The 13,732-nt window shown below is 43.8% G+C and overlaps 1 protein-coding gene across 2 annotated transcripts in view; it reads right to left on the bottom strand.

Annotated features, from left to right (window-relative positions):
- The window catches only part of asap2b (ArfGAP with SH3 domain, ankyrin repeat and PH domain 2b), a 48,043-nt gene that overhangs the window by 5,914 nt on the left and 28,397 nt on the right, over nt 1-13,732 (bottom strand). For both annotated transcript variants that reach the window (XM_024377746.2, XM_042300621.1), the window contains exons 9-19: nt 13,405-13,491; nt 12,374-12,474; nt 11,898-11,967; nt 9,352-9,439; nt 9,134-9,182; nt 7,372-7,541; nt 6,616-6,749; nt 6,167-6,261; nt 5,645-5,834; nt 1,272-1,357; nt 896-1,011 (exon numbers count right to left, since the gene is read on the bottom strand). In XM_024377746.2, coding sequence (XP_024233514.1) covers nt 896-1,011; nt 1,272-1,357; nt 5,645-5,834; nt 6,167-6,261; nt 6,616-6,749; nt 7,372-7,541; nt 9,134-9,182; nt 9,352-9,439; nt 11,898-11,967; nt 12,374-12,474; nt 13,405-13,491 — 1,186 coding nt within the window. The remainder of the gene's footprint in view (nt 1-895; nt 1,012-1,271; nt 1,358-5,644; nt 5,835-6,166; nt 6,262-6,615; nt 6,750-7,371; nt 7,542-9,133; nt 9,183-9,351; nt 9,440-11,897; nt 11,968-12,373; nt 12,475-13,404; nt 13,492-13,732) is intronic.

Genomic DNA, 13,732 nt, shown 5'->3' with positions numbered 1-13,732 from the left:
CGCAGAGTGAAGGAAAAGCAGCCAACAAGTGCTCAGCATGTGGGAACTCCTGTTGGACTGTTGGAAAAGCAGTCCAGGTGAAGCTGGTTGAGAGAATGCCAAGAGTGTGCAAAGCTGTCATCAAGGCAAAGGGTGACTACTTTGAAGAATCTCAAATATATTTAGATTTGTTTAACACTTTTTTAGTTACTACATGATTCCATGTGTTATTTCATAGTTTTGATGTCTTCTCTATTATTCTACAATGTAGAAAATAGTAAAAATAAAGAAATACCCTTACATGAGTAGGTGTGTCCAAACTTTTGACTGGTACTGCTTATTTTTTTGGTACTTTTTTTTCTTTCGTACTCAGTACTTTTCTCCCCAATTTCGTGATATCCAATTGGTAGTTACAGTCTTGTCCCATCGCTGGAAATCCCCTACGGACTCGGGAGAGGCGAATGTCAAGAGCCATGTGTCCTCCGAAACACAACCCTGCCAAGCCGCACTACTTCTTGACACACTGCTTGCTTGACCCGGAAGCCAGCCACACCAATGTGTAGGAGGAAACACCGTCCAGCTGGCAAGTGAAGTCAGCTTTCAGGAGCCCGGTCTGCCACAAGGAGTCGCTAGAGCATGATGGGACAAGGCAATCCCTGCCGGCCAAACCCTCCCATAACCCGCACAAAACTGGGCAAATTGTACGCCGCCTCATGGGTCTCCCGGTCACGGCCAGCTGTGACACAGCCTGAGATCAAACCCAGGTCTGTAGTGACGCCTCAAGCACTGCGATGCAGTGCCTTATAGACCGCTGCGGCACTCGGGAGGCTCAATTTATGTGTTTCTATGGGACTTGCGTCTGGACTATATAGGGAATAGCGTGTCATTTGGGACATGATACTAGCAGGGCACTTACCAATACTGACCGAGGCCCGGCCCCGCAGCAGCAGTTTCAGACACTCACTGTTGTCTGTAAGGCAGCAGTAGTGCAGTGCCGTGCTCCCTTTGGCTGTCTGCTTCTCCAGGTTGCCACTGACACAGAGCAGACACACCACTGTGGTTAGGACATTCACCACAAGGGAGTCAACACTTCCCTACATCGACATCAACAACTAAATAAATATGGCTAATCTGAGAGAACAACTTCTGATCTTATCTATATGTTTTTGTTTACTGTTAAAATACTTTAGACGAGTTCCCCCTCTTCACATTTGAGATGTTTGCGTCTGCTTTTATGAGACATAAACCCAGCATCTTTTCACCCAATCAGTCCTTAAGTAAGGCTTTAGTACCTGTTCTGGGTCAGGAAGTCCACAATATGGAGGGAGTTGCGGTCCACCATTCGTACTGCTAGATGTAGTGCCGTCTCACCCGGTTCCTGAGAGCATGGACAAATACCCTACATGACTAAAAGTATGTGGACACCTGCTTGTCGAACATCTCATTCCAAAATCATGGGCCTTAATATGGAGTTGATCCCCCCTTTGCTGCTATAATAGCCTCCACTCTTCTGGGAGGGCTTTCCACTAGATGTTGGCCACAAGAGCTTTAGTTAGGTCGAGCACTGATGTTGGGCAATTAGGCCTGGCTCGCAGTCGGCATTCCAATTCATCCCAAAGGTGTTCGATGGGGTTGAGGTCAGGGCTCTGTGCAGTCCAGTCAAGTTCTTACACACCGATCTTGACAAACTATTTCTGTATGGACCTTGCTTTGTGCACAGGGGCATTGTCATGCTGAAACAGGAAAGGGCCTTCCCCAAACTATTGCCACAAAGTTGGAAGCACAGAATCGTCTAGAATGTCATTGTATGCTAGCGTTAAGATTTCCCTTCACTGGAACTAAGCGGCCTGGCCCAAACCATGAAAAACAGCCCCAGACCATTATTCCTCCTCTACCAAACTTTACAGTTGGCACTATGCATTCTGGCAGGTAGCGTTCTCCTGGCATCCGCCAAACCCAGATTTGTCCATCGGACTGCCAGATGGTGAAGCGTGATTCATCACTTCAGAGAATGCTTCTCCACTACTCAAGAATCCAATGGCGGAAAGCTTTACACCACTCCAGCTGATGCTTGGCATTGCGCATGGTGATCTTAAGTTTGTGTGCGGCAGCTCGGCCATGGAAACCAATTTCATCAAGCTCCCTACGAATAGTTCTTGTGCTGACGTTGCCTCCAGTGGCAGTTTGTAACTCGGTAGTGAGTATTGCAACTGAGGACAGACAATTTTTACATTCTATGCGCCCTCCAAACACTTTGCGGCTGAGTCGTTTTTCCTACATGTTTCCACTTCACAATAACAGCACTTAAAGTTCGCCAGGGCAGCTCTAGCAGGGCAGAAATGTGACGAACTGACTTGTTGGAAAGGTGGCATCCTATGATGGTGCCACGTTGAAAGTCACTGAGCTTTTCAGTTCAGCCATTCCACTGTCAATGTTTATCTATGGAGATTGCATGGCTGTGTGCTCGATTTTATACACCTGTCAGCAACAGGTGTGGCTGAACTAGCCGAATCCACTAACTTTAAGGGGTGTCCACATACCTTTGTATATGTAGTGTAGCAAAAGGTATATTACAGAAGCATACATGCATATCGGCAAAAAAACAGTTTACATTTGAATCAGAGGTATTAACATATGACAAATCAGCAGAACTTTTTTAGTCCACGTTAGAAGTCTGTCATGTGGGGGCATGGTGCAGCAGTAGTGGTAGAGACTGCCATGCACATATTTCCCACAGTACCATGTGTTCGAAGCCCCCCACCCTATACTTTTGTACTGTTTCCCCTCTAAAACAAGGTATTCCCAAACCCCAGGGGTAAGCGCAATGCCCTCGGGGGTACGCCAAATAAAAATGTGATTCACATAATTGTATTTATTTATTTTTTATTAAATAAAAAAAGAAATCAACAATTCTTCACATTTTCAAACAGTACATTTATATTTTCCAACGGGGCTATACATTTGGGTGAGGTTTTTCTCTCCTCTGAGTAGCCTCGTTTCACTGCCATTTTTTTTCTTAACCATCTAGTGTTCAGCAAAATGTCAAATACAGGAAGCCTCGTCAAATAATTAACATCCAATCACATTAACCTTTACTCTCTCGCGGGAAACCTTCACTCTTGCATGACAATTTGAAAAATAAGCCACGGGAGTTTTTTGAGCGAGAATACAGACGACTTTCGAGTATTAAGACGTATAAAAGCAACATATACCATTAACAAGAAGGAACTAGAAGCGTCTTATATGGTGAGTTACCGAGTGGCAAGGACAGGCAAGCCCCATACTATTGTGGAGGGTTTAATTCTTTCTGTTGCCGTGGATATGGCTGGGACAATGCCGGGGGAAAAGGCCAAAAAAACGATACTATACGCATCAATGACATGGCAAGAGATGTTTTGAAACAATTACTGCTTAGCATACAAGCCAGTGAATTCTATGCTGGATGAGTCAACAGACGTGGCGGACCTGGCACAGCCTGGCACAGCTCCTGGTATGTCTATTATGTTTATGGGGGGTCAATTAAAGAAGACATCCTCTTCTGCAAACCCCTGGAAACCAGAATAACAGGAGAGGATATTTATTTATTTATTTGAATTTTACTCCCTTTCCGCCCCAATTTCGTGGTATCCAAATGTTAGTAGTTACTATCTTGTCTCATCGCTACAACTCCCGTACGGGCTCGGGAAAGACGAAGGTCGAAAGCCATGCGTCCTCCGAAACACAACCCAACCAAGCTGCACTGCTTCTTAACACAGCGCGCATCCAACCCGGAAGCCAGCCGCACCAATGTGTCGGAGGAAACACCGTGCACCTGGCGACCTGGTTAGCATGCACTGCGCCCAGCCCGCCACAGGAGTCGCTAGTGCGCGATGAGACAAGGATACCCCTAACGGCCAAACCCTCCCTAACCCAGACGACGCCAGGCCAATTGTGCGTCGCCCCTCACCCCGGCAGGCTGCGACAGAGCCTGGGCGCAAACCCAGAAACTCTGGTGGCACAGCTAGCACTGCGATGCAGTGCCCTAGACCACAGCGCCACCAGGGAGGCCCAGGAGAGGATCATTTTTAAAGTACTGGACAGCTTTGTGACATCAAATGGACTTTGGTGGTCAAGATGTGTTGGTATCTGTACTGATGGCGCAAAAGCCATGACAGGGATATAGTGGAGTGGTAATGCGCGTGCAAGCAGTTACGTGTTCAAGCAGTTGCTCCCGACGCCACTTGGGTACACTGCAGCATCCACCCAGAGGCTCTTGCTGCCAAGGGAATGTCTGGACACTACAGTGAAAATTGTTAACTTTGTTAAATCAAGGCCCCTGAACTCTCATGTATTTTCTGCATTATTCAATGATATAGGCAGCAACCATGTAACGGTTTTACAACAGAAGTGCCTGGCTATCAAGGGGCAAAGTATTGACACATTTTTTAAAATTGAGAGATGAGTTTAAAGTTTTCTTGACTGACCATCCTTTTCACTTGTCTGACCACTTCCATGATGACGAGTTTCTCACACGACTGGCCTATCTGGGTGTGGCCTTTTCTCGCCTGAATGATCTGAATCTACTATTACAGGGACTCTCCACAACTACTGTATATTCAATGTGCATGACAGAATTGAGGCTATGATTAAGAAGTTGGAGCTCTTTTCTGTCTGCAGTAACAAGAACAACAGACAGGTCTTTCCATCATTGTATGATTTTGTGTGTGCAAATTAACTCAAGCTTACAGACAATGTAAAATGTGATATAGAAAAGCACCTGAGTGAGCTGGGTGCGCAATTACGCAGATACTTTCCCGAAACGGATGACACAAACAACTGGATTCATTATCCCTTTCATGCCCTGCCTCCAGTCCACTTACCGATATCTGAACCTCATCAAAATTGCAACAAGCGGTTCTGTGTAAATTGAATTTAATCAGAAGCCACTGCCAGATTTCTTGATACGGCTGCGCTCAGAGTTTCTTGCCTTAGCAAATCGCACTGTTAAGACACTGATGCCCTTTGCAACCACGTAACAACTAACAATAACAACTAAATACAGGCACAGACTGTGTGGAAAATGATTTAAGACTGGGACTCTCTCCAATACAACATTGCAGAGTTATGTGCATCCTTTCAAGCACAGCTTTCTCCTTAACCTGTGGTGAGTTATTCACAATTTTTGATGAACAAATAAGGTTTTATATGTAAGATGGCTAAATAAAGAGCAAAATTATTGATTATTATTATATTATTATTTGTGCCATGCTCCTATAAGAGCTCTTTGTCACTTCCCACGAGCCGGGTTGTGACAAAAACTCACTCATTCTTATGTTTAATAAATGTATCGTATAGTGTGTGTGTGTGGCAGGCTTACGTGGCGCTGACACTGGTGCTAGAGGGGATACGCAGCTGGAGGTTGAATGTTTGAAGGGGTACGGGACTGTAAAAAGCTCAGGAACCACTGCTCTAAAAGATAGCCCAGTGGTTAGAGTGTTGGGCCAGTAACTGAAAGGTCGCTGGTTCGAATCTGCCAATGTGCCCTTGAGCAAGGCACTTCACCCTATATGCTCGGGGAAATTGCTCTGGATGAGAGCGTCTGCTAAATTAATAAAATGTCAAATCTGTCACCTGCCCACCTTCTGGCTGTCTAAATAAAAAAAGAAGATAATGTGATTAATCTTACATGCTCATTGGCCAGTGGTATGGTCTCCATCAGGTCCACTCCTTCAGCGTAAACTTGGATGAGGGAGAGGATGTTTCGCGTCTTCACTGCCTCACACAGGATGTGGAGCCTGGACTCCTCGTCCGCACACTTCCTCTGAACAAACTTCTTCTCTGTGTACTTGGCTGTGATGTAGTCCTTCCGCGTCTGCCTGAGGGAGACAAGAGCGCAGACAGACAGATGGGCAACTACCAAGAGACAGGAGATCTGAGTTTAAGGCCAAGTTCCAAATGGAACCCTATCCCCCTAGTACATGGATTTTGACCAGGGCCCCTGTCAAAAGTAGTGGACTATATAGGGAATAAGTTGCCATTTTGGGATGTACCCTAAGACATTCAGGACTAAACATAGTATAACAAGAAGTTAAATGTATTGAACTTAATATGAAATAAATAACGAATGTATTCAGTCAGTGTTGTTCCTGTTTTGGTGTTGAAGGAGGGAGAGGAGAGGGTGTGGTTTGCCCGACTGTCTGTCACTCACATGTCACTGGAGGGGTTGGGTTTGGTCACGCCCCGTGCAGACAGGTCCGCTTCCATGATCTCATTGAAACCCGCATTGCCCACATTTTTTGCCAGCTGGGGAAGACCAGGTAGAGCACACGTCAATATGGTATCTATTCAGACCCTATAAATCTAGCCTGGTTCCAGATCTGTTTGTGCTGTATAGCCAATTGCCATAGGAGTTGGCAAGACAACACAAACAGATCTGGGACCAGGCTACTACTAATCATACTAAAAAAGAAAAAATTACAACAGCTTATACAATCAGAGCTGGGTTCAAATAATCAAAACTGCTTGGCTGCGCTTCCCTGGCATCTACCCATCTGGCACTCCAGGCAGGCTAAAGCAAACGCAATAAAATATTGATTTAATTTTTTTGTTTTGAACCTGTTTGTATACAATGCAACCATTAATGCCTGTGATATTTACCAGGAGCTCTGCGGTTCCCAGGACGTCCAGTGTGAGAGACTGTATTCTAGAATAGTGGACGCCCATCTCCCTGTGGATTCCAGAACACTCGATGCAGATGAGCACTCCCAGGTTAGTGGAGAGCCAGGTGGGCTCTGAAGACAGAGATATATATTATCAGTGTAAGACTAGTGTGCTATGGCCTGGTGTGATCTGGTGGGTTGCTGCCACTGCCATCGGATCTTAGCCCTTGACCTTCTGGCACACCATTTCTCCTCTTTACTTTCCTGTCTCTGAATTTTTTTTTGTTGAAAATCTTTAAAAAATGATATTAACTATAAGTTCTCACCTGAAATAGTTGTACAGTTAAATAAAGTTCCACTCCTAAGAGTGAGATGTGGTATATTGATGCACTATTTTCATTGTCCTATCAGTGTAAATTCAGCACATGGGATATATAGGCAAGGTAGGATTTCAATAACATCTAACCGAAACAGCCAACCCTCTTTCTTCTATATTTGAGGAACTAGTCTGACTAACAAAGACTCCTAAGAATGTGTGTGAGCGCATGCACATAGACAAAAGAACACGTCAATCGTCAAACAAAGCAAGGTTGTGCGTTCAGCATGGTAAATTACAAAAACCATGTCAGCCCCTCACACATTCACATACTGTATGTACAATACTGTGTTAACTTTCATATAATACCCCTCTGGGAGGAAGACCACAATATTTTCTTGCTGCTTTTTCCCAGAACGCTCCCTGTGTGTCACTCACTAGGCGCTCCACAGTCGCAGCAGACGTCGTTGCCGCTCATCCTCTTGACCTCGCTGACGATGGCCTTGGTCAGCTCCTGCACTATGTTGTTCTCCCCTCCCTCGTCCTGGTCTCCTTTGAAGGCATTGTTCAGCGCCTCCTCCTTACTGTTCTGCAGGACTGAGATCCATCTGAAAACACAGGCAGGTCCAACCGAGACAAAACCTAAGCTTGGAGGCAGCGTGTACGTCCCAAATGGCACCCTATTCCTTATGCAGTGCACTACTTTTGACCAGAGCCGAGTACACGTTATAGGGTGTCATTTGGAATGCCTACAACGTCAAAGAGGGTCTGAGAAGTGACCAATTACATGTACCCCCTGTATCATGTATACACATAATGAAGAGCAGGGTTCCCCAACTGTTTTCTGATCAAAAAATAAATACAAAGAAACAAATGTATTTATTTTTTATTGTTGAACATAAAATACTGTAAAATCACCAGCAAATCAGCATCAAGTTATTTTAATATAGGAAATTCTATATAAAATCGAGCACAAAGCCATGCATTCCAACATCTAGTAGAAAGCCTTCCCAGAAGAGTGGAGGCTATTATAGCAGCAAAGAGGGGACTAACTCCATATTAATGCCCATGATTTTGGAATGAGATGTTCAACGAGCACATGTCCACATACTTTTGGTCATGTAGTGTATATGTAATCATATACACATTTTAAGTGATGATTATTTAGTCAAAAATGATATCTGTTTTAGCTTCCCGCGGTAAATTTGTAGTCTACAAATAATTTGTAATTATGTTCCGGCCTCCATCCACTCAAAAAATAAATCGGCCCGCGGCTGAATCTAGTTGATTTGCCCTGATATAGGGTGATCAATCAAAAACACATATTTTAAAACAATGTTAATTGTGTAGATACTCCTCTGAGAAAACCAATGGTCCAAACTTCACGTCTCTATCATAATCCGTTCAAAAGTTTTTGTTTTTTTTAGCTTCGTAAGGAAGGCCAAAATTAGGGTGACTATGGAGGCCAGAGAAGAAAATAGCATTGCGTCAGCTAGGCTGTATGCTGTTTGAGAATTAACAGACTCTCTGACAGGCTCACTGTTGAACTCATCTTTCTTCTTAACTCCGAAGGACATAAAACAATATAGAGGTAAGATAGAAATCGAGTTTGAGACATGACATGTAGTATTTTCATATTTCAGTATACACTTTTCAAATGAATGCTATTCTTCTTTTGAAGATTTCTCACAGAAACATGCATATCTCTGTGAAATGTCAACCTAGCACTGAGCATACTGCATGTTTTTTTATTTATTGTCAAAGCCTTTTACATTTAATTTAACTCGTGTCATGCTAATGTTGCTTTTTGCGACACACGGAAACAACTTTGCAGACTACCACCACAACACGTAAAATCCTCAAAAGTTGCAGTGCAAAAGTGCCACCGCTCTATCAACAGAGCTCGGAGCTTATTACCGGATGTATTAGGCACAAAAACCCGAATTTGGGATATAATGCTAATGATATGTTAGAGAAAGACCCCACTGAACGATTCAGACATGAAGAATCATATTTGTCTTGGTAAAATGTATTTTATAAAATAAGGAAGTGAAATTTCATCACCAAACTGTGTTTTCATCCACTCAGAGTGGATAGACACCCTGCATAATGATGTATACACAATGTTCGCACACAAACTTGCACCGTGCAAAAGGCACAGACAGTTCACTTTGGTTCAGTGAACCCCTATGGTACTTACATCTGACACTCAGTCTCTTCCTCAGCTTGAAAGTGATAGGTTCTGTCATCTGTTTGGGTAAACAAAAGAATGAGATCAGATTGAGTAAGAGGTAGTTGCAGTAAGAGGAGCTAGGCTACCGGAAGGCATCTATGGAAGATGAAATGGCTGTCGTTGAAAAACTAGTCCAGGGTTGCAGAGGTTTGAGATGGAGATGATAACATAACTGCATAACATACGGGAGAAGAGATCAAAGCTTTTCTTCTCATCTGGGTTGAGCTTCACTTGACAGGTTAGCAGGTTGAGTTTAGCTGGTGGTCTGTTCGCCTATGAAAGAGGAGCAGAGACAGATGAGAGAAGAGAGTGGACCAGAAAAATAAGATAAAACATTTGAATGCTTAAGTGTATCACACAGCATGCATGGAACTTTCCCATAAACTAAGTCAGTTGTGTGATGTCAAACACTCAAATGACTTCAGAAAAAATAACATTATCAAATGCAGCAGTAACCCATAAATGTATCATTGTTGAATTAAATGGTATGCTGCTTACAGCCACATCCCTATAAAGGCCCAATGAACAGCATTGTTTTTAGATGTCACACAATTATTGTCCAGTTCTTTAATGAACAAATGTGACCCTTCCCAAATGAAAAAAATTCTATGGTATATTATTGTATAAATTACTATAGCATTTACGGTAGTGTTTTTGCAGACTTTACTGTAGTATTTACTGTAGTATACTGTCGTACTTACAGTTAACCATAGTATAAATGGTGGCCTCCCGGGTGGCGCAGTGGTCTAGGGCAGCGCTAGCTGTGCCACCAGAGACTCTAGGTTCACACCCAGGCTCTGTCGCATCCGGCCGCGACCGGGAGACCCATGAGTCTCATTTGTATCCCAGTTAGGGTCTACACCGGTTGTAAAGTGGATTGAAGTTATTTGGCTACTTTAGTTGTGATTAGAAACCTTATCAAAACATATAAGCCTACATGTGACTATGATTTGAAAAAGTAGAAAAAAAAGGCATGTCACCCCAGCTGCCAAACTAACCCTGATTCAGATGACCATCCTACCCATGCTAGATTACAGAGACATCATTTATAGATTGGCAGGTACGGGTGCACTCGAGCGGGTAGATGTTCTTTACCATTCGGACCATCAGATTTGCCACCAATGCTCCTTATAGGACACATCACTGCACTCTATACTCCTCTGTAAACTGGTCATATCTGTATACCCGTCACAAGACCCACTGGTTGATGCTTATTTATAAAAGCCTCTTTGGCTTCACTCCTCCCTATCTGAGATATATACTGCAGCCTTCATCCTCCACATACAACACCCATTCTACCAGTCACATTCTGTTCAAGGTCCCCAGAGAACACACATCCCTGGGTTGCTCCTCTTTTCAGTTCGCTGCAGCTAGCGACTGGAGCGAGTTGCAACAAACACTCAAACTGGACAGATTTATCTCAATCTCTTCATTCAAAGACTCAATCATGGGCACTCTTACTGAAAGTTGTGGCTGCTTTGTGTGATGTATTGTTGTCTCTACCTTCTTGCCCTTTGTGCTGTTGTCTGTGCCCAATAATGTTTGTACCATGTTTTGTGCTGCTACCTTGTTGTTTAGCTACCATGTTGTTGTTATGTTGTTTTGCTACCATGCTGTGTTGTCATGTGTTGCTGCCTTGCTATGTTGTTGTCTTAGGTCTGTCTTTATGTAGTGTTGTGTTGTCTCTCTTGTTGTGATGTGTGTTTGTCCTATATTTATATTGTATTTATTTTTTAATCCCAGGCCCCCGTCCCCGCAGGAGGCCTTTTGCCTTTTGGTAGGCCATCATTGTAAATAACAATTTGTGCTTAACTGACTTGCCTAGTTAAATAAAGGTTAAATAAAATATAAAATAAATCTATGCACTTAAAATAGCAAATGGAGGACGCTTTTCTCATGGTTCATTTTCATTCCAGCCAGGTAGGCTGTAAAGAGAAGCAATGTGCATTAGGAAAGTTGAGAAATATATATGGTAGGCCTAGTCCATAGAAAGCTGATGGGATCCTCCTCTTTTTATTAGAGGCCATCCCCCTCAAGCAATTGCATAGCCTATAGAAATGTTGCGCAACATGAGCTCATGGGCTCTCATGATGTGTTTGATTACATTTTCGATTACATTTGCATTGATAGAGTGCTGAGTACCAGGCAGTTAGGAAGTTTGGTAAGCTACTAATGACCATCAGCAGCATCAGAGCTTGGAGAAGCTTAATTATCATGACTAAACGATCTAGTGGAATTTGACTGCCATCATGACTCGTGACTGCCGGTGTGGCGGTAATACGGTCACCGTTACAGCCCTAATCACAACTGAGACAATGCTATGCCATTAGGATTAATGACATTTTGACATTAGGGTAATGTTGTCAACAGGAATCCAGTCAAAAAAGAAAGAGAAAACCCTGTGCACAGCAGGAATTCAGTCAAGCGTTAATACAGAAATCAGCCTGCCGAGCAAAAAAAAAAAAGAGTTCAATCAAAGATTGAAATTCTAAGAGTGGCGCAGTGGCCTTCTTTTCATCTTCTTCTTGCTCTGTCTTAACATGTGGTCTGGCTCTTCATCAACAACAACAAAAATGTAATTGTGCTTCGTCGTCCACATTGTCGTCCACAGACCTTATTGAATTACACCGGCTGACGTGCAGTATGTACAAGCAGCATGCATAACGGCATGGTATGAAGGAAAGTGAGTGACCAATAGGAGAAGACAGGAACAAGAAAGGAAGCCTCTTACCGTTCCATGGGAGATGGTCAGGAACCCGTTCTTCACAGAACACTTCCTCTTCTGCCACACTTTCCTCAGGCTGAAGAAGAGAAGGGAGAGATAATATTCATTATGATACTACAACACTTCTCTATACATGTTCACCTAGAGCAGGGTTTCCCAAACTTGGTCCCGGGGCCTCCCTGGGTGCACGTTTTGGTTTTTGCCCTGGCACTTCACAGCTGATTCAAATAACCTGGATGACCAATCCACATCTTCAACCACACCATTTCCCCGAGCAGCAAATGGAATCATGTACTGTATGCCTAGAGGACATAATATCACCCTATCACCGATCACCCTATCGCTGCGAGTAAAACGCAAGTGCAAGGTGTCCACAGTGGGTTCCCCACCACTGCGAGTCAAACTACATTTCCCTGCCTTTGCTGGGGAAATATACAGCTGTTCTTGCGTCTGACCATAGGCCATATTGGTCATCCACTCACCCCTCGCTCCTCTTATGGAGAATTCCACAGCATTCCGTACCGTAGGCCTTATTCCCCTGGAGCTGATGAAGGCTGTATCCAGTCTGTTTGGCCTGGGAGTCCTAATACGCAGGAACAAACATACGTGCACGCACGCACGCACACACACACGTACAGAACAAATATATAAGTCTCATCTCTCTCAATGCTCAGACATTCACCCAAATCATGTTTCTTCAGCCTCCTCTTCTGAAGGCCTCCACTACACTATGTCACCATACTCCCTACAGTAGTGCACCATATAGGTAAAAGGGTGCAATTTGTAACTCAGACAATGCCTTCAGCAAAATCGAGGTTCAAGGAGAGAAAAAAAAAGGCTTGATTGGGGAAAGAGCAAAAGTCCACCAAGAAAGCACACATTCCCTCTCCTAGCCACTGGTGGTAACCGTCATCTGTCTATTGCATTGTAACTGTAAGTCACGAGCCAAGTGACACGACACATAAGACCAGTCATCTGTAATCCTGTAGTAGACTACAGGTTTGTTAAGGTAGAACTAGTGTCTTTTCCTATTTTGCTATGACAAGACAGGTAAGACTAAATGCATTACAGTATATGCACTAGAACTGGTCTGGAGAAATTATTGATATAAGTAATTGGATTTAGGTCCCTTCCTCTCTGCTACCAAGGTTATGTAACTGGCGGGCTCCCGAGTGGCGCTGCGGTCTAAGACACTGCATCTCAGTGCCAGAGGCGTCACTACAGACCCTGGATCGATTCCAGGCTGTATCACAAACGGACGTAATTGGGAGTCCCATAGGGCGGCGGACAATTGGCCCAATTGTTGCCCAGTTTAAGGTTTGGCCGGTGTAGGCGATCATTGTAAATAAGAATTTGTTCTTAACTGACTTGCCTAGTTAAACAAAGGTTAAATAATTTGTTTTTAAAAACACTGGTCTCCTACTCCTAGGAAATTCCCTCTTGGACTAAAGGTGACACTGGTTTTAAGCCGCAGGCTTACCGCCACTTCTTACTCCAGTGATTGAGAGCTCACCTCTTTCTGTTCAGACAGTAGGGAGGACTTGAGAACATCTCTGAGCTGACTCAGCTGTTTCCTCTCTCCATCTTGGGTCTGTTTGATCTGAGAAACAGGACGTGGGAGAGTCAAGAGACACATTATTGACAGACATGCAGTGAAACCAGGGCAACTACCAAAGAGAATATTATAAAATGTGGATGAGTCTCAAATGACACCCTCTTCTCTATATAGTTTACTACTTTTGACAGAAGCTCTATGGGCCTTGGTCAAAAGAAGTGCACTAAATAGGGAATAGTGTGCCATTTGTGAAGCAGCCTCAGCGATAAAGAGAAAAACCCCTCTC

The sequence above is a fragment of the Oncorhynchus tshawytscha genome, linkage group LG18 (genome assembly GCF_018296145.1).
Source record: "Oncorhynchus tshawytscha isolate Ot180627B linkage group LG18, Otsh_v2.0, whole genome shotgun sequence".
NCBI lineage: Eukaryota > Metazoa > Chordata > Actinopteri > Salmoniformes > Salmonidae > Oncorhynchus > Oncorhynchus tshawytscha.
This window is presented reverse-complemented; position numbering and strand designations above follow the sequence as displayed.